The 19,809-nt window shown below is 40.6% G+C and overlaps 1 protein-coding gene across 4 annotated transcripts in view; it reads left to right on the plus strand.

Annotated features, from left to right (window-relative positions):
• Nucleotides 1-565: 565 nt before the first annotated feature.
• ALKBH8 (alkB homolog 8, tRNA methyltransferase) overlaps nt 566-19,809 on the plus strand; it is a 43,378-nt gene continuing 24,134 nt past the window's right edge. The window contains exons 1-9 of one of the 4 annotated variants that reach the window (XM_084227008.1): nt 566-593; nt 3,533-3,670; nt 4,527-4,667; nt 6,522-6,762; nt 7,820-7,951; nt 8,802-8,897; nt 10,220-10,324; nt 12,405-12,491; nt 13,283-13,353. In XM_084227008.1, coding sequence (XP_084083134.1) covers nt 4,536-4,667; nt 6,522-6,762; nt 7,820-7,951; nt 8,802-8,897; nt 10,220-10,324; nt 12,405-12,491; nt 13,283-13,353 — 864 coding nt within the window. In that variant the 5' untranslated portion in view covers nt 566-593; nt 3,533-3,670; nt 4,527-4,535. Of the gene's footprint in view, nt 594-1,275; nt 1,367-2,270; nt 2,358-3,532; nt 3,671-4,526; nt 4,668-6,521; nt 6,763-7,819; nt 7,952-8,801; nt 8,898-10,219; nt 10,325-12,404; nt 12,492-13,282; nt 13,354-19,809 lie in introns of those variants that run through there. The other 3 variants (XM_084227009.1, XM_084227010.1, XM_084227011.1) reach the window with 3 other exon arrangements.

Raw genomic sequence — 19,809 nt, forward strand, 5'->3', positions numbered from 1 at the left:
AAATAGAGAAAGAGAAAAAAAGCATTAGGCTTTAGGTAATAAGATGCAGTGAGAAGTAGAATATTTGTCAGGTAAACAAAAGGTAGGCAATCCCAAATGCCAGCATTTTGGATAAAGAAGGGAGAAAGGTTATGTCTAGGGGCGTCGTTTGCAGCTTGGTTAGCCAATGAAGAAGAAAAATGAAACAAAGGCTTATACACTGTATCTCTGCTTTAAGGGATCACTTTCTCCAGAGGGAGTCAGTGAGGTGTGGAAATGCTTCCTTCAAAGCCCGGCTTCCCTGACCTGCAATAAAGCGACAAACGTTCGCAGCCGCTGAATCCCCGCCGGCCGCAGCGCCCCGCGGGCAAGGTCCGGGCGGTGCCGTGAGGGCATGGCGGGGGCGGTGCCGGGCCCGGGCGGTGCCGTGAGGGCATGGCGGGGGCGGTGCCGGGCCCGGGCGGTGCCGTGAGGGCATGGCGGGGGCGGTGCCGGGCCTGGGCGGTGCCGTAACGCCATGGCAGGGGCGGTGCCGGGCCCGGGCGGTGCCGTGACGGCATGGCGGGGGCGGTGCCGGGCCCGGCTGCCCGCCCCGACATGGCCGCTTCCTGCAGGTAACGCGCCCGCCGCGCCGGGGCTGCAGTGCCCGGGCCTCGCCCGCCTCTGCCCGCGGACGGGGAGCCGCGGGGGCGGCGGGAGCGCAGGCGGCCTCTGCCGCTGGTTCTCCTCTCCCCCCGTCCCTGCTGTGCCGCCCTGTGCGGGCAGCAGAGCCCGCAGCGGCCTGGTCCCTGTCAAGACGAGGTGGTGTAAGGGGGAAAAGGCCAAGCCAGTCCCTACGTTTGCCTCACAGCTTTTACAGCCTCCGCCATGTGTACTCAGGGCAGAGAAGAAGGGACAGTGCTGTGAGGGTGGTGAGGCCCTGGAACAAGTTGCCTAGGGAGGCTGTGGGTGCCCCAGTCCTGGCAGTGTTCAAAGCTTTGAGAGACCTGGTGTAGTAGGACGCGCCCCTGCCCGTGGCACGGGGTTTGGGACTGGTTGACCTTTGAAGGGCTAGTCAGACCCTGAACATTCTGTGATTCTAAGACACCCTCCTGTGGTTATTTCTGTTATCGTTGCTATTTTCAGCGAGTGCCCAGAGCCCGGGGGTTTGCGGGGTGTCGGTGGGAGGTTTGGTGCTAGCTGTCCCTAGCAGAGGTGGGATGGGACAGCCGCGGGACGTGCCAGTGCCTGGATGTGCCGGTGCCTTCAGGCGCGTTTGGCCAACGCTGGAGCTCTGAAATCTCACCTTAGGGCCTCCGGAATGTATTTTTCCCCCCGGATGTTTATGTGAATGCTGTGTCCTTATACTTTTGTTGTGGCGTGTCTGCGGCACAAAACCAAGCCAAAAGTGAGTAACAAAGATCGCGGCTTATCCCTGATCGTGGTGCTCCCTCTGCCGACAGCCGCCTCTCTGCTCTGCCTGGCCGCCAGGTACCTCAGTTTTCAGAAGCTGCTTCTACAGCAAGCAAGCTCCGTGCATTGCATTAAAGCTTTACATTAACCTCTGTAGTAACTTCGGGCCAGTTTCGTAAAGTGTGTGTAACCTTAGCTCGTATTGCAAGGGGAAACCGTTTTCAGTATGTATTTTCAGGAGCTACTTTTCAAAAATACTTGTAAAACTAGGTGGTAAGAGTAATGAATTCAACAGTGGATTAATCCTTTTCCTTCTGCAGTTGTATTGGCCTTTCTAAAGGGGGTGTGAGATCCTAGCAAATGAAGTTTCCTACTTCTATACAGTTCAGTGTGATTCCTTTATTCAGAAATCATGGCAGACTTGCCTGCCAAACTGAGCCACTGGTGGTGATGCAACAGACAAGACACAGAGTTTAGACCCGGTTCAGACACAGACCAAGGGAATATTCTGCTCTCTCAGCTATGCGGATATTACTGTTTAAGATGCCTTCAGAAGCTGGAGGCACCAGAGTGATGCTGGCAAGCATGACACAGCACATCAGGAAGGTCTTCAGCTTCTTGAGCAGCAGGTGAAAGGCTGAGTGTTGTGGGCTGGGTCATCTCTGCCAGTGTTACATGCTATTTAGACAGCTGAGTCACACCTCAGATGTCCCTTGTTCAAGGGTTAAAAAAGGATAAAAAGTGGTCTTTCAGCTTCAGTTTCTGTGCTGGTTTAATAAATATTGTGGCATGACTTCTTGGCTTTTGACTGGAGAATGTGGGCATTTGTGAGCACCTGACTAAAGGCCTGACTAAACTCAGAACTGCTTTCCCCAGAGATCAGATGAAGCCTTCCAGTATTTAGAGGTGTAGATGTTATGGGAGAGGCCTGACCCTTTCAGTGTGAAGTCCTCTATTCTGCAGGCTGCATGACAGTGGTCTGACTGGTAAGGGTGATGTGCATAGCCTGCACGCTTTTCCATCCAAATCCAATTTCCTTCGTTCCAAGGTGTTAACCTGTCCTGTATTTTTGCTCTCTTTCTGTAAACTCACCAAGCCAAAGATGTGTCACTTTCCTGTGGAGTAGTTTGGGACTGCCTGACACCCTCTGCAAGAGGAACCTGTGCATGTGTATGCTGTAAAGATGTGGCCTTTTGTTCACCTGTGTGTGATAAATAAGGTGGGACAGGACAAGCCTTTTGCACCCAATTGTGTAGATGGTGATGCTTAGGGACATAGGGTTTAGTGGTGGACTTGGCAGTTCTGGATTAACAGTTGAACTCAACCTTACAGGTCTTTTGCAACCTAAATGATTTTGTGATTCTATGAAACCTTATAATTGCACACGTTGGTCATAGTAGGCTTGCTGAAGGAGCCTGTTAGTCAGCTGAATCTTGCTAAGGGTAACCCATTAGATGCGCTTAGGAGAATTTATTTCATAAAAACTTTTTTTGCCTCTTTTCATGTGACTTATTTTTCCCCTCTCAGCTACCTTGGCTTCTAATTATCTTATGCTTTTGGATGTTGGTTTTTGGTGGGTTTTTTTTGTTTTGTTTTGTGTTGTGTTTTTTTTTGTTTTTTTTTTTTTTTTTTTTTTTTTTTGTTTTGTTTTGGTTGGGGTTTTTTATGTGTGTGTTTCTCTCACTTTGCTTTCGTTTTTTGGTTTAAGCAAGTTTGAGATTTTTTGATCATTATTTAACTCATGAAGGTTAAGAGGACCATTGCTCTCTGTATTTAACACTGTTGATTAAGTGAAGAATCTTACTTTGAACTGCTTTGAGCTGTTGTCAATATTTTATAGCAATTTTACTAGCATATCAGTGCTTGTTTAAAACAAAATTTTTGCTAAGTCATTCAACACAAAGTTGCAGCAAATACTAATATGAGGGGGTTTTTTACCTTTACCATTTTTTGTGGTACATTGTCATGTTATTATGGTTGTGTCTGCTCTTTAGGTATTTGGAAGCAGCTCTGCAGTCATGCAAGCCAGACGGCATGCAGGTGGATGAGTGACTGTTGGGGCAGTTGACAGAGTTAAATAATTACATATAGGGGTGATTGACTTTGTTTTGGTTTGGTTTTTTCCCTTAAAAATAACTGAAACAAAATCATTTTTTGACAGGAAGAGAAGATGGAAGGATTGTTGTCCAGGTCAGTGATGATAAAAAAATGGAATAGGACAGACAGCTGCAGTTGGATTGTCCAGCTATATTGTTAGGAGGATTTTTGGCAAAGAAGAGAAGATACCTCTAAAATACAGGTAAGGGGTTATGTTATAGGGAGAGATCAAGTCAAAGTCAAACTGCATCAATGTCTGGGAGCTTTGTCATAATCTTACATGAGATCTGGACTCCTTCCTTGGATTTGAAGGAAGTAGAAAAAAGAAAGGAAAAGAATTTAGGCTCAAAGAAATATGGGAAGGTACTGTATGATCTCAATGTAGTGTTAGACCAAAAGTGGCAAAAGATGCAGCAAAACCTGGAGAATGCCATTGACCTTTAAGACACGCTGGTTAGTAAATTCTGTGTTGCCATGAAATTCAGTAGCTAATAATTATATATTTATATATATGTACACAGTTTTCTGTTCCTTCACACAACAGGAATGTGATTTTCATTAAGTTTGGGAGATGTGGTAAATGATGTGTGGGGCATCCAAGTTGCTTGATCTAGGACATGTAAGTATTGCACACATTTTTCTACTCTCAAAAAAGGCAAGTTTGGCCAAATGTCACACTTGGTTGCAGTTAGGTAAAATGAGCCAAACATTTCATCTCCAACTGAAGCATTTGGTGAGGCATGAGAATAACTGAGAAGCTGAAACAATACGAATCTCATGGCAGTTCTACACTTAATTTTTTTTCTCGTGTTCTGCTCTGGAGAGACTGTAGAGAGAAGGAAATCAGCTGAAATTACTTTATGAAAACAGGAGGGGCAGGCAGATTAAAACCCACAAATGGATCTAATGATCGATTTGAATGTGAATAAAGGAGTGAAGAGGAAGAGAAAAACGGGAAAATGAAATCAAGCATCGTAGCAATCTTTTAAAGCTTTATTTTTGGGAGAGATCCTTTTCAAGTGGGACACTTACTATGTGTTGCTATTTCTGCTTTCCAGAACACCAGTATGGAAGCTAAAACCAGTGAAGATCATTTGAAAGTCCAGAAAATGAAGAAGAAGGTTTTGAGGAAGCAGGTCAGAGCTCAGCATACGTTGATGAGACATGAGGGCATAAAGTGTGTCTCCCATGTGACACAGGTAGTGGTGATTTTGATGGTAGTGTTAAAATGCTGCTTATCTGTGTTCTCTTCTCACATGTGTCTTGTGTAAAATGTGGTTTTTAAAAATGGACTTCCTGAGATTGAGGGTTTTCTGTGCTTCTTTGATTTCAAACCAGAACTGTACTTCAGCACTTCAGGGTCTATGGAGAGACTGTGGCCTTTGGATAAGGTTTTTTTTTAACCTGAATCAGTAGTTCCTTGGGTTGAAGAGGAAACATTGGAAATGCTATTGAAGTAGATAAACTTTTATTCTCTTTCTCTGTCTTTTCTTTTTTTTTTCCTTAGCCTTTTAACTTTTCTACCTTTATCTCTTCCATGGTTCTCTGTCAAGTGTAATTTGTCTTATCTAAGCTCCCATTGAAAGCATGTCTATCTTGGAAATCTTTTCCATCTTGTTTTTATTAAGGCTGTGGTTCTGTAGGAATTGAGCTGGTTGGCTGACTTGCAGCTGTTTAAATGGGGACAGCTTTCCCTTTCCTTACAGAAAAGAGACCTAGCAGAAAGCTACTTGGATTTTTGATTTGTAGTGTTCTGCCACAGTAGAGTTACAGCAGATTTGAGAATGACCTCGCAGATACTGTTGTAGCAAAAAGTGATGGGAACTTGCAGATAGAAAGGGAAGTTAGAGTTTCTAATTTCCCTCTCTCATTTATGATGAAATACAAATGGCTTGAAACACTGTAGAGCAGTATCATTTGCCCTATGCTTGTTCATCCTGATCCTGAAAATTCTTCCTGTTCAAATATGGAAACATCAGTTAGATCTTTATACATTTTTGTAATAAAATTTGGTTTGATTTTTGCTCAGATTTCAAACCACATGGACAGATGTTAATGACTCAGCAATCTTGTTTATATTGTAAACTCTTTAAAACAAAGACTCTGTTTTTCTAGTGTTGCTTGGAAATGGCTCTGTAATTTGGGACTTGTTCCCCTTGAAACTGTCCCGGGTACCAAATTATCCATCTAATCTATCCAAAGAGTAATTTTGGGGTCCAGCAAGGTCCTTATTGGTGATGGAACATTTGAGTAAGTGATATGTGAAACAAAATCATAGTGCTTGTGGTAAACTTGTGTCAGGAATATAGAAAATACTTTCAGGCTTTGTGCAAGAGTCTGACTACCCCTGAGTTAACATCATCAGTTGCTGCATGTGCTGCAGCAGTTGTGTGGTGGGGTCTTTGTAGATTAAGTGAAAGGAGTGGTTTGAACCTCTGCATGTCCTTCACACACATGGGTCTCTCCATCAGTAACATTCCAGAAAATAGCAGTAATTAATAATGAGGTAAATCTTGAAAAATATGATCCTTGGCAGACAGCCTGATGCAGAGCTTAGAACAGATGTTAACAGAGCCTTCACAATAGGCATAATCACAGCAGTGCTCAGTGTATAATTTTTTTTTAATCACCCTCCTCTTTGGTTCTAAGCCTCATTTTCTGTTTTTTTAGAGAATTGAAATGCTGTTGTTTGAATTAATTGAACACTTTTCCCAGCTGTTCCAGAAACCACCAAAATTATGTGTGCCAGTGCCACTGTTTGCTTGCAGTACACTTGTCACACATGCCACTTCAAAGCGTGCATTAACTGAGGAGGTGTTTCTGGTGGAGGTTGCAAGGCTTTCAGCCACACTGTGTGCTGGGCAAGCAAAGGTTGCATTAGCCTTGTATAACAAGCTCATGGAAATGTAAATATCTTGTGCAGAATACATAAAAGAGTGCTCATGGGTTTAATTTTTTTATAGTGCTGTTCTCTTGGTAAAATGTTAGTTTCAAATGAACCGACTATAGTCACTAATTCTTTTTGTTTTGTTTTTTAATTCTTTTTTAATTAGAGCCTGGTTATTGCCAATGCTGGTCTTGGTAATGGGATGAGTAGACAGCAATTGCTCAGAATACTAGAAGACTATGGAGCAATGGAAACAGTCTTAATGCCACCAAATAAACCATACTCATTTGTGAAATACAGAACAGCAGAAGAAGCCAAGAAAGCCTTTAATGCCCTTAATGGAAAGGAAGTAACATTAGAAGACTGTGGCCAAAACATTGTTCTATATATTAATTTTGTGGAAAAAGGTACAGTTTTTCTGTTCTCCTGTAATTATTCAGCTTCCTGCATGCTGCTTCCCTTTGCTTTTACTTCCTGGGTTGTAAATATAGGTAAAAGCACACTAGTTTTTGTAAATAGACACAGAATGAAAGCTAGAATCTGAGATTCAGGACATGAAATAATTTTTGCTCCTTGTATTCCAGGTTAGCATACTCTAATTTCAACTCTATTACTTGGAAGCAAAAGGGAAAAAAAAAATTGAGTAATTTCCTGACCATTCAGTGCATAGAGGTTTTGTGATTAAGCAGCCTGGAGAATCTCTGGACAGTTCATTTGATTTCTTGTGTGACCCTAATCTTGCAATCTCTATCTGAGGTCCAAGAAGAAAAATATGCACAATTAAATTTCTGCCTATTTTTTCCCCTTTCCCCCCCCCCCCCTTTTTTTTTTTGTCTGATTATAAGCTATTTACTACAAGAACTGTTGCTCTTTCCATGAGCTTTCATAGTATCTACCAAAAAGGGTTCCTGGTGTCGGTCTGTGCATTCTGCTAGCAAATAGCTTTTTTTGTGCTCTTAGGAAAGCAAACTGAATGTGCCAACATCAATGATGTTTTACTTTCACCTAGGTATTGTTCTGTACTCTGTATTTGTACATATTTGATTACAGAGTACTCTGTCTGTAGAAGCTGCTGGTATGGTAAATCACTAAAATTGTGCAGAATTAAAATGAAGTTCAGGTACAACCTGAAGTGATTGGGAAATTCTGTTTACCATTATTTTTACAGGAAAGCCACAAGCAGTTTTGTGTTTGAATAGTGTAAAGTCTTGTTCATCATATGCAGTAAAATTTTTAGAAAGAGCTGGAATGATGTAGAACTCGAGCCTTACTTACCCTGTTTTGTCATGACAAAAAGGGATCATTCTTTCTCCAAATAAGACGACAATGAGGGCTCCGTTGTATCACTAAACATTTCTACAGCTGGGCTGTATTCTCATACAAAGTAATTATATCTCCATAGGGAACACAGGTTTTATTTTCTCTAAAGAGTGATAAAATTCTCTTTTTTTTCATATACCTCAGTTTCCTTGCAAAATGCTGTTCCTACAAGCTTGCCTCCCGGCTTAATGGTAATTGAAAAGATTATTTCTCCAGAGGAAGAAAGGAGGATGTTGGAAAGTATTGACTGGAAAGCAGATGAAGATACTCAGAATGGTGGGTACAACGATAGAAATCCAGACATTCTATAATTTTATGCTGTTTTTTCTTGCAGTTTCAGATTACAGGAAGTCCACATCGGGAAATGTATTGTCGGAAATGATTCTGCAGTTGCTCTTAGCATTTTAGAAATTAGGTCTTATACTGCAAGTGATCAGTTCCTTGGGACAAGTGATCTGAATTGATATGCTAGAATGGATTTACTTGAATAACAAACCTTCATCCAGAGACAAAGTCTTTTCTATGTGTCTCGTGCCAAGCACAAGACTGTTTGTAACTTGATGTCAAACTGAAGAGCTGTGTCTTCCTTTATGTAAAAAAATACCTTAGTGAGGCATACATTCTGGATGCTTTCACTTGAGCTTTTGGAGTTAAATCCTTCAATAAATGAATTCTTGGAAATCACTTCAGAGTTCCTGTGTAAATTTGTTCCGTGGAGCAATGCAAAAGGTTATGCTGACCTTAGCTAATGTGTAACTTGGTGATTAATGAGAATGATGGATGTTGATGTCTCTGTAGGGTATTCGTCAGGTGTAAATTCAGAGATTGGGGCAAGAAAAAGATGCATTAAGCATGGCTCAAAAAAATTGGTATTCCCTGCTTCTTGCATATACAGAAACACCATCCCTTTGACTCAAAACAGCAGTGAATGTGATGCTTGATGAATTACAAATGATAATAAGCAGAAGTGTGTGTGTGAAGAACAAGGGTCACATATACTGTTTTAAATGCTGATTAATGAATGTTTAGGCTTAACAGGTAGGATGGAATAGGGAAACATGGTAAATTGCCTGCAATGTTTCATATAGTCTTTATGTAGTCTAATCTTATTTATGTGTTTTTACAGCCCAGAAGACTTTAAAGCATAGAAGAGTAAAGCATTTTGGATATGAGTTTCGCTATGATAACAATAATGTTGATAAAGACAAACCGTTACCTGGAGGTGAGAACTTCCCTATTAAACTGTTCTTATTTTGCACTGATGTTTGAACCGTTATATAAAGCTTTTAAGCCTCGCTGAGTTATGCTGTGAGAGTCTGGTTAAAGGAGAGCCTTTCCTCTATCTTAAGCATACACAAAAGTGCTTTTGAATTTTGAGATTCATTCCAAATTATTGTTAGTGCTTTAAGCTTGTTGTTCAGTCACTTGGAGCCAGAGGTTACTGCCCTTTGTTGAGTTCTGGTCAAATAAGGCTTTTGGGATTGTAATTGTCATTCCTTTTTAGCTTTTTGTTCCATAAAAAAATTATGTGTTACAAATTGCTTATTAATTCATTTGGGCGATGTGACGTATGTTGCTGTATATATTTATCTCAACCAGCTTGAAACTTGCTGGATGCACACTGAAATAAAATTTCCTTTGCTCTGAAAGCAATTTTGTAAAGGTTTCAATAACTCATATTGGGAGTTTAAAGCTGTGAGTCACAGCAAAGCAAGTGAGTCATCTTATAGACTTAGATTTAAAAATAGCAAAATAGGAGAGTTAAATTCCTGTAAAACTTGAAGGTGTTTAAGGTGGTGCATGTGTACTGGGGTGGATGTAGCATGCAACAGAAGGATTCTGGTTATCTTAAGATTTTAACTGTGAAGCTATATCATTGTAAGAGGATTGATATGTGACACACAGACTATCTTATGTGTCAGAAAAGCATAAATACTTCTTGGGAGAAACCAAGAATAAAAATCAGTAGATTCATGGAAGGGATAGTAGTAACATGTTTGTTGATATTACCTTCAGTAGAATTTTTCAATCAAGTCCTCAGGTAAAATTGCAAACCAAAACTTCTGTGGAGGACTATGCCTTCCATTCCTGTCTCAAGACCAGCTTAACTTCAGCAGATTTTTTTGTGATATTTAATTTAATTCACTAACAGATTTCCAGGGAATAAATTTTTTAGAGAGCTCTCTGCATAATAATTTTGCTTCTTGACTGCAACTTTTTTATTATAATTGGTAAAAACCTTTCCTCTGATTTGATGTGGTTTTATTTATGTGTAGAGGTGCTACAGTTTGCATTTGTAAGGAGTAATCTGTTTCTGAATGCAGAGGCCTTGGAATAGTGGCCTTTGTAATTTTGAGATCTTCAAGAATATCAAGACTTGAAGATTAGGCCCCCAGTTCTGATGTGTGTGTTAGCAGCAGATGCAGAGTAATCATCATTAAAGATGGACTTGCATGTATATGAAGCTACTTCTATGTATTTTCCTAGTTATATTTATTGTAAAAAGCTGTCCTGTCTTGTTTACAGTTCTGTTTCTGTAACTAGGTCTTCCTGAAATTTGCAACCCATTCTTGGAGAAGTGCTTAAAGCAGGGATATATCAAACATAAACCTGATCAACTGACTGTAAATCAGTATGAACCTGGACAAGGTAAGTTCATTTGTCCCCTCAAAAATTTTGAGCTCTTTATTTTATATAGTGGTTTAACCCTGGTAGGTAAGCAAGCACCATGCAGCTGCTTGCTCACTCACACACACTGAGGTAGAGGAGAGAATTGGAAGATAAAAGTAAGGATACTCATGGCTTGAGATCAGGACGGTGTAGTAAGTTAAAAAAAAAGGCAAACAAAACAAAGGAAGATGAGTGATGTAAAAAAAATCCTCAGGTACTGGCCAATCTATGCTCAGTCCCTGAGTAATGGCATCCCTGGTAAACTTCACCCTTTGTGTTATTACTGATCACGATGTCATATGATCATATGGAATATTCTCTTGGTCACATGGGGTCACTTGTCCCAGCTGTGTGCTCTCCCAGCTTCTTGTGCACCCCCAGCTGACTTGCTGGCGGGGAAACATGAGAACCATAAAAGACCTTGAGGCTGTGTAAGCGCTGCTTAGAAAAAGGTAAAACATCCATGCGTTACCTACACTGTTTTCATCACAAATCCAAATCATAGCACTGTACAGGCACCTGTGGAGCAGATTAACTACATAACAGCCAAACCAGTACAACTTCACTAAAAAGCAGGAGAGCATAGCATCTAACTGTGGAATGGTGTAGGAACAGGATTTAAGCACCTGCTTAGTGTATGTCCTCTGTGACCAGAGATGCTTTGAAACAAAACTAAAGTCTTAGTACTGGTTTCTGCACATGGGAACTTAGATTTAGAAATGCAGTTTTTGATACCACTGTTATGGAAAATTATGGTGTTTGAGTCCAAAGCCATGATTTGAAAAGTAACTATAAAAAGATAGAGGCATAAATAGTCATCTTTGGTCTTCTAAAGTGGATTTTTTTACTCCAGACTTGTATTGCTTCCTGTAATATGCATGCAGTCTCCAAGAAATGGAGACTTTCTTGCTGTTAGTACATATGATATAATGTTAGTGCATGTGATATATGGAGTCTTAAGTATGATGCAAGCAGTGTTCCCTTATCCTAGCAGTAAGGAATTACTGTATTTTTGTATTTTTTTCCAAACTGGAGGCTTCTGAAGAAAAACAAGCTTCTAATCACACTTCTAGGGAACAAATCACGTGCTGTACTTTTTTGCTAAGCTTACTCATCAAGGTTAAGTAACTGGCTTGCTTTCCAGGGTGAGTATCTCATTTGTCCTTAGGAAGAAAGAACAATGGCTTTACTCTCAGAATTAATGTCTGGCAGCTATTACAGTGTCTGCTGAGCAAGGGTGGTCTGAAAAGCTGATCCTATTTGTTTGTGTATCTGACAGTCTGTTAAATTGATACAGTTTTGTACTTCTGGCTGGGACATCTGAGGAAATTAGAACTGTAGATTTCTATCAAGAATGGAAGCAGATTTTTTTGAAAAATCAAACAAAAACCCAGTCCCAAGGCAAAATACCCTTTCTTAAGTGGAAATCATTAGGATATGAATCAGCACAGAAGCGCAGAGTGCAGTCAGATTAATACTGCCAGCATCTTGGTTTTGGGCCATTTTTTCACTGGAAATTATACTTGAAATTTTAGAAAGTGAGTTATGGCTGTGAGTATCAAAGCTGGAGGGGCCACACATAAGATACATCAAATGAGGTGTGTGGGTCAGTGTGGTCTTGGTTGAATTACCAGTGACAGTGTGGAGAGCTGTCAGTGTTCTCCTGCTGCACAATGAATTGCACAGACTTCAGTGTGCCTCTTGAAGCAGAGGCTCAGTGCTTTGTACTGAGGCAAAGTTATGAGCCGTAACAAACAGGTCTCTATCTGTCCTTGGTTTTCGAGTCTCACTGATTTTCTGTCAGATTAAATGTTGGTCTCATAAAACACTTGTATTATTTTTGCTGAAACTAATGGAATTCAGAATATTTACGTCTGGCTGTAAAATCTGCCATATAATAAGGGTGCTTTATAGAGCTGACTGACACTTCAGAAAAAATTGTCTTCAACTCAGGAATTCTCTACAGAGCCCAAAATGAACTTGGGTAGAATTTTTAATAAACAAATAAAACTGTTTCAGTTTGAATGGTATAGGAATGACTGTCTGCCTTGGCCTGCAGTGGATCAGAGGAAGGTGCAGTTGCAGTTCTCCCAAGCTGTCTGCTGTTCTCCCTTGCTCACTGCTGACTGCCGTTCCCCACCATGTGGTGAGATCTTGCTGTGGCATGCACACTGCTGTTGACATTAAAATGTGTGACACAAGCTGCAGGGATTGTCAGTTTCTTTCCAATTAGCAGATATGGAAGAAAAATCTAAACAAACCTTTAAAAATGACTGTCCTTTTGGCAATTCTCAGTTATGTGTGTACTCAAACGCACACTAACAGATGTATTACCCAGGGGTTAGCCTAGCAGTGATGTTGCTTTGCCTAGGAAGTGCAAAGCAGAGGCAGACTTGATCCTAACAGTGCCTGCCTCTGAGGTGAAATTCTTCAGCTGAAGCTGAAATTCTTAATGCAGTAATTTGCTTAGGAAATAGAGGGATTTGAAATTACTCCTCTGTGAAGGGAGTGAGGAAGAAATATATTATTGTGGATGAACTAAAGCCCAAAAACGCCATAGGTACTGTAACTGTTGCTGCTGAGGGCTAAACTGCCTGCAAGGAGAGCCGTGTGCTTGAGCTTCTCTCTGCATCAGGGAGTCATCCAGGAATGAGCAAGGCCTTGGAGTAACCTGAACTATCTTCTAGGTAGTTCTAGTGCTTATACAAGGCACTTAGGTTAATTGTGTCCATCTAATCTGGGCATAAGACAATTGTCCCAAATTGGAAGGCAGTTCCCGTGTTTATGGTAAATTTTGTTTTTTCAACAATACATCCCAGTTTTCCATACAGGCAGCCATAGAAATAGAGCTTGCCAATAGAGATAGCACTCTGTTACTGTTGTTGTTATTACTATAATTTTTGTATTCACTTTTTTGTTTGTTTGTTTTTTTAACAGGAATTCCCCCTCATACTGATACACATTCTGCTTTTGAAGATGAAATAATCTCTCTCAGTTTGGGAGCTGAGGTAAACTAAGTGTTTGCATGTGGTCTGATGCTTTACTGAGAAGTTCCATTTTTATATTGTTTGATTTTCCATGGTGTCTGTCCACATTCATCTGAACTTAATATCAAGTATGAAAGGTGGTGTGATATGCTAATTAAATAAGTAACTGCAATTTGATGTTGTCACTAGAAGATTGATTGATCCAATGATTGAAAGATCATTGATACAGTGGTTTTTAAATCTTGGCATTCAGGTCTCCATTGACCTTCCTTCATCTTTATTTCATGCTTTAATTTCATATATTCTACCTTAGTACTGCAGCCCTGGGCTTTCTTATCCTTTCCATTCCAATGAAAAGGCTGACTCTGGCTCAGATGCTCTCTTACTTCATTAATGTAACACCATAAGCAGTGCATTTCTAGGTTATTGTATTGCAGCATACTTCAGCATACCTGAGACCTCGATGGTCTCAGAGATGGCCAAAAGCACAGTGATTTTAATCATGTGAAAAATACAATCTTTCTGGGAAGTGGTCTGCATGGAGCATTTGAAGCTGTAAAGGGTTGGAATGTGTACATTCCAACCAGGGATGCAGACAGACTTGAAACATTTCTAGATATTTCAGGCATAGACATTGGATTACAGCCTGTTAGGTTTCTCACAAATTTCAGCGCCTTTTCCTAATGGACCATAAATACACTTTTCAGGTGCAGGCAGTAAAAACACAGATGTAGTTAAACAAGCCAGTGGCCCATGAAATGCTTTGTTGTTTATGGTTTTTCTTTCTAGTTCTTCTACAATTTTTTATGATTTCTTTGTGGGTTTGTGCACTTAGCTCTTCATCTGATATTAAAATGAAAATATCAGTTGCAGTAATATGTGATTTACCTATTTTAGGAGTGAAGCCCCCTTCTCTGTTCCCATTAAATCTTACCACAGGCAAAATTTACACACTCTATTAATAAATAATTGGACTTACACATACAGCATCAACATTTGGTGTCTTTCTCTTCTTTTCTTTATTTTTCTCTCTACAGAGTGTTTTTTCTACCTGAATACATCAGGCTGCAATGTGGTGGAAAACATGCATAAAGCCATATGTCTTGTCCTTTCTTTGTTCTCTTCAACAGTAAATGCACACATTTAAATAGAAAGCGCCGTAAAGAAATAACCTTGCAACCCAGCTGGTTCTGTATTCTATTTTGGAAATTGGCAGATACTTCAGAGGAAAAAAATGAAGCAGAATGCCTCATTATACTGAGTAATGGAAAGAGCATTTCTTTCAATTGCTTCTATGCTTGTCCCTCCAGGATCTGAGTTAGGCAGATTGTGATAATTAATAACTACAATAAATGCTTTGGCTTATGAAGAAGAATTCTGGCAGAACAGAGAACGAAACACAAAGATCCTCCTAGCCTGGTGACTTAGTTATCACCACAAGATTCTCAAACTTTTTGTGTCATCTTCACAGGCCCACAGAACTGTTTAGGTTGGATGGAATCTCTAAAGGTCATGTAGCCCAAGCTCTTGCTTAAGTAGGGTCAGGTTGTCCAAGACTGTGTCTGGTTGTGTTTTGAATGTTTATGCAGATAGAGACTCCAGTACCTCTGTAGGCAATATTTTGTAGTATTTGACCTCTGTCACAGTAAGAATCCAAACTGTTTCTTTGTGTTCTGATGGAATGGCATGGGATTTAAATTGTGTCCATTGTTTCTTGTCCTGTTGATGTACATTGTTAGGAAGAAACTGGCTCCTTCTTCTTCATTCCTTCCTTCCATTTATTTACACACATTAATAAGAGCCATCTTCCCTGACCCTTAGCCATCCCTTGTCCAGGCTGGTCAGTCTCAACTCTTGCAGCATCCCCTTATGTAAAGATATTCCTTAATAATCTTTATGGCCCTGTCCTGGACTTGCTCCAGTTAGTCCATGGCCTTCTTGTAGTGGGAAGCCCAGTCCAGTTCCAGTACTGGACGGAGTACAAGAGATACCTCCTCACCAGGGCTGATAAGTGAGGAAGGATCACCTCCCTTTACTAGCTGAGTGCTCTTTCTAATGTAACCCAGGATGCTGTTGACCTTTTTTTCTCCAAGAGTACATTTGTGGCTCATGTTCATTTGTGGCTTCTTGTCACCAGGACCTCAAGGTCATTTTTGGCAAAGCTGCTTTCTAGCTCATCAGCTGCCAGTGTGTAAAAATACATGGAATAATTCCTGACCAGGTGCAGGACTTGGCACTGCTGTTTGTAGAACTTCATGAGATTCCTGTTGGCAGCAGTTGTCCAGCCTGTCCAGATCCTTCTGAATGGTGGCACAGCCATCTGATTTCAGCCACTTCTAGTTTTATCTGCAAATGGGCTGAATGTGTGCTCTGTCCCATCATCCAGGTCACTAGCCCTGGTATCAATCCCAAGATCAGCCCACTAGTGATGTTTAATTTGTTTCTGCCAATCTGATTTACGTTGAAAAAGGAATAGATATTAGCATGTATGTTCATTTTAAATATAAATAATCTTGCAAAATAAAGGCATGATTCTTCACAACACTGCATTTGTCTTGCATCAGATAATCTACAGCAATCCAGCTTCTTACACGTGCACAAAATGAGATGAAAATGTAGGTGTGAGATCCTCTTTCCTATCTCAGTCTCATGAAGCAGCTTTATCAAGTGGCACAGAGTGGCCAAGTGGTGGCCCTGGTTGGTGCAATCCATTGTGTTTTGAGGAGTTTACATGATGGATTAAACTTGTTTTGAAGGAGGAAAATCTCATTATTGCTTTGCACTTCTGCCTAGCTTATAAAAACCACTGAATAGTTAGAGGGCAAAGCAGTGCGAGGTGATTTGTCTTGTCCTATAATACTTCAGGAAAAGTGGGGGTCTCAGGCTAATGTTTCCTGTTTGTAACCCATTTCTATGCTATCTCCTGGGAAACTGCAGAATAAAATGAGACTTTTAGAATGTCCTGCGGGCTTGTATTTGCATTTTATAAATCACCACAGTCACCCTGTCTTTATAGGAGTTGATACACTGAAGTTATTAATGAATATCAGTTTCAATGCTCTGTTATTGAATGCAACTTTCTTTGATTCAGAAATTGTCATACTAGGAAAGACAAGGCATTGTGGTAAATTTAGGTGAACAGTCTTTTATTAAACTTAATGGCAAATCATGTTCTGTATCCATAAATTTGAACAAAGTACTGCAAATCAGGGATCAGTCCTTTCTGTTGAGAATTTTGGTTTTATTTCAGTTAGGTGTTATTTTCAGTGCCTCCATTTGGTGTCTCTAAAGATATACAGTTTTACAGTATTTCATCAGAAGCCTGGCCAAGTTTGCAGCTGTCTCAAAAGAATCCTAATTTTAACCTGTGTTGAATTTCTCTTTGTAGGTTTGCCGCAGGAGCTCGATCAATATTGAGATTTCTGTTTTTCCAGTTTTCCTAATTTGCCATTTTAAATGCTGCTGTATAAGCCTTGATTCATTAAAACTTTAGAAATACAGAGGTAGCATTTCTATTATGAGCTATGTAGTGCTATGAACATATCCAACCCATAGAAGAATTTTCCCTTCCTGGCTGCAGATCTTACTACCAGTCTAAAGTTACCAACACCCTGTAGTCCCTCCTCATCAGCTCTGCCCTGCTGTGTCTGAGCCTGCTGTGGGATACCCGTTGTGCCCTTCCAGACAGCACAGCACATAGCTTGCACCAAAAGGATGTTGGTTTGGTACAATATCCTGATTTATGTTGCTGTGTCCCATTTTCCTAAAATGCAGCCCCAGCCTTGTCATTCTCTTCTCTTTACCTCTGCTTTTCCGTGTCTTACTCTGCTTCCTGTGTCTTGGGCTGGCAACAGGCTGGTACAAACACAGAACTGCTGTGATGCTCTGTCTAGACCCTGACCTTATGTCTGAGGAAGGAAAGCTTTAGGGATATCAGCCAGATTTGTGTCTCAGAGTTAAAGAGGGGGGGCTGTGTATGGGTCATCCTTGACCTTTGCCTAGCTTCTGTTCATCTGAACACATTCATCATCTCTTAGCCTGTGGATCTTAAGTACTTTGATCTATAAAGAAAACCTGTGAGTCTCTTAAGCCTTGAAAGCAGAGCAATGTTTCAAAGAAAAGCTTCACCAGATCTTTTGAACAACCTTTGAGTATGGTCATTCTAGAACTGATAGAATGAGGTATGCTTCTTCTACTTCTCTCTCAGTCTGATAATTGACCCTTTTTCTGGCACTTTTGCTTCTTACCTGTTGATCTATTTCCAATCTGTCTTGGCTAACAAACAGAAACCTGTGGCTGGTATAGCAGCAGCTGTTTCTGTAATAGCTGAGAGATTTTATGAGAAGCCTTTAGGAAGTCTAGACTGTACCCAGCTTTGACAGTTAGCAGCTGTTTTGTGTCTTGCATGAGCTTTAATAAGATAGGCACTGGGTATTGCTGTGTGATCCAGCTCGTGCTCTGCTTATCTTGGTTAATTGCTAATTCAGTTTAATTTGCTGTTTACATATATATTGCTTTATTTTTCTTGTAAGGGAAGGCAGAAAGCATCTTACCTATTTAAAGAATTACTATGGTAGTGGCTATACCAAAGTTTTTTTCTCTGTGTTGGCAGGATGATGGTAGTGGGTGAAATATAGCAATGGTTATCACTATTTAAAAAGAGATTGTATTGACAGAATCAAATTGTCTCTGGACCCAAATAGAGGATACTAATTTTAATCACCACAACCTAATGCTGAGTTTAGAAGTTTGTTCAGATGAGGTAGGATTCCTAAACCTCAGTAATGTGATTTTCCAGTCTGTAAGACAGGTGCAACTCAAGAAACATGTCTTACAGTCATGGATTTTATTGGTTCTTGAAGAATAGCAACTTGCAGTGGTTTTAGCTGGAAATCCAAATGGACATAACTTATAATTGTATGCCAAGTCTAGTTGGTTTGTCCCATTTTGAGTGGTATTTCATTTTTGAAAACTAATGAGGAGCTGCTCCAAGTGGAAGGTGTGCTGAGCACTGCAAGTGTAATGCATCAAGCTTCATGAATCTGTCTCTTCTGTTTGCATTTGCTTTCTATAGATATGTCCTGTGTGTTTATTTCTGTCCATGTCATGCCATGGTTGACTGTTGCTGAGCTTGGATGAGATACAAGAACCACCAAAATCAAGGGAAAACTTCCTTTGATGTAATTGAACATTGAAATATGCCCTCTGAGATAAGCAACAAAGCCTGCAGCCCCTTCATGGGAATACTTACAGCAGTCTTAACTGCCTCTTTTGGGAAAGGTGAAACATTCTGTTCTGAGTTTTTATTTCTGTGCTGGATGTGTCTTCCCCATTTGCATACAGGATTCTGTTCACAGATACCAACATGCACTGCTGATGTTTCCACCTGATGAGTTATTTTAACCCTTGAAAGGATTCTGAAAGCCCAGCTTTCATGTAAACTGTCTGGAGGGAACCTGTCCTGCCGTAAAAAAAAAAACCTCCTTGGTTGTTGATAGGCTAACTCCTGTTTCAACCAAGGGTAACAAGAGCAAGGCACCTACTGTGTGCAGTTAATGTAGATGAGCGTTTGTTTCCCGAGTGCTGTAGGAATCTGCTAACCAATTTCAATTTGCATTGATATGGCACAAGAAGAGCATTCTGGTTTGGTCAGAATTGCCCCCAGAACAATGATTTAGTAGCATTATTTCTCTGGAAGCTGTATGGCAGTAATTTGTGGAGAAACAGGACAGCAGTGTGGAGATGTTGCTTTCTCTGGTATCTCTTCAGCTACTTGGGAAGAACAAAATCAAAGTTAAGCTATGACAGTGCCATATTTCAAAGTTTTGTATGTAAAAATGTTATTTTTTGCTTCCCTTTCATATTGGCGAGACATTACAGTTTCCAGCTGCTTCTTTGTCTGAGGCTGGGTATTTACTATGAGTGGGCCAATACCAGGTTAATAACTCTGAAAAGGTTGGTCTCCTGTCTCCCTTCTGTTGAATTTGTACCAGCCTGCCTTCCTCTGCACAGAAGGAGGAAACTTATCATAGCCCATACCTTTCCATAAAGCTGTTCCCCACTATGCAAAGCCCAGTAGCTCCTACTTGAGGGCTGAGGAAGGAAGGCACCCTGTGGTTTTGATTGCTGAATGTGCAGAATGTGCTGTGACTTGCTGAGCTGTTTCTCCTGGGTCTGCTAGAGTGGGAAGTTGCTTTACTCCATGCTCTGTAGTGGTTTTGTTTCCTGTTCATGGTCCATTATTTTGGCTACTGAGGGGGAAGGCAGAGCTGTGGCTTTTCCTGGTTCTTACCAGTTTGCTTTTTTCACAGTCAGTTGGTTGTTCTTTTTAGCATCCTGTATTTTGTTTGAACTGTTTAGTGTTGAGAAAGGCTTGTGGGAAGAATGTTCTCTCTGTCTCCTGAACTCCTCTGGGCAGTGTATCCAAAGTGAATGTGGAAAGAGAGATATAAGAAACGGCATTTAGGAAGAATTTGA

The sequence above is a fragment of the Fringilla coelebs genome (assembly GCF_963513975.1).
Source record: "Fringilla coelebs genome assembly, chromosome: 2".
Taxonomy (NCBI): domain Eukaryota; kingdom Metazoa; phylum Chordata; class Aves; order Passeriformes; family Fringillidae; genus Fringilla; species Fringilla coelebs.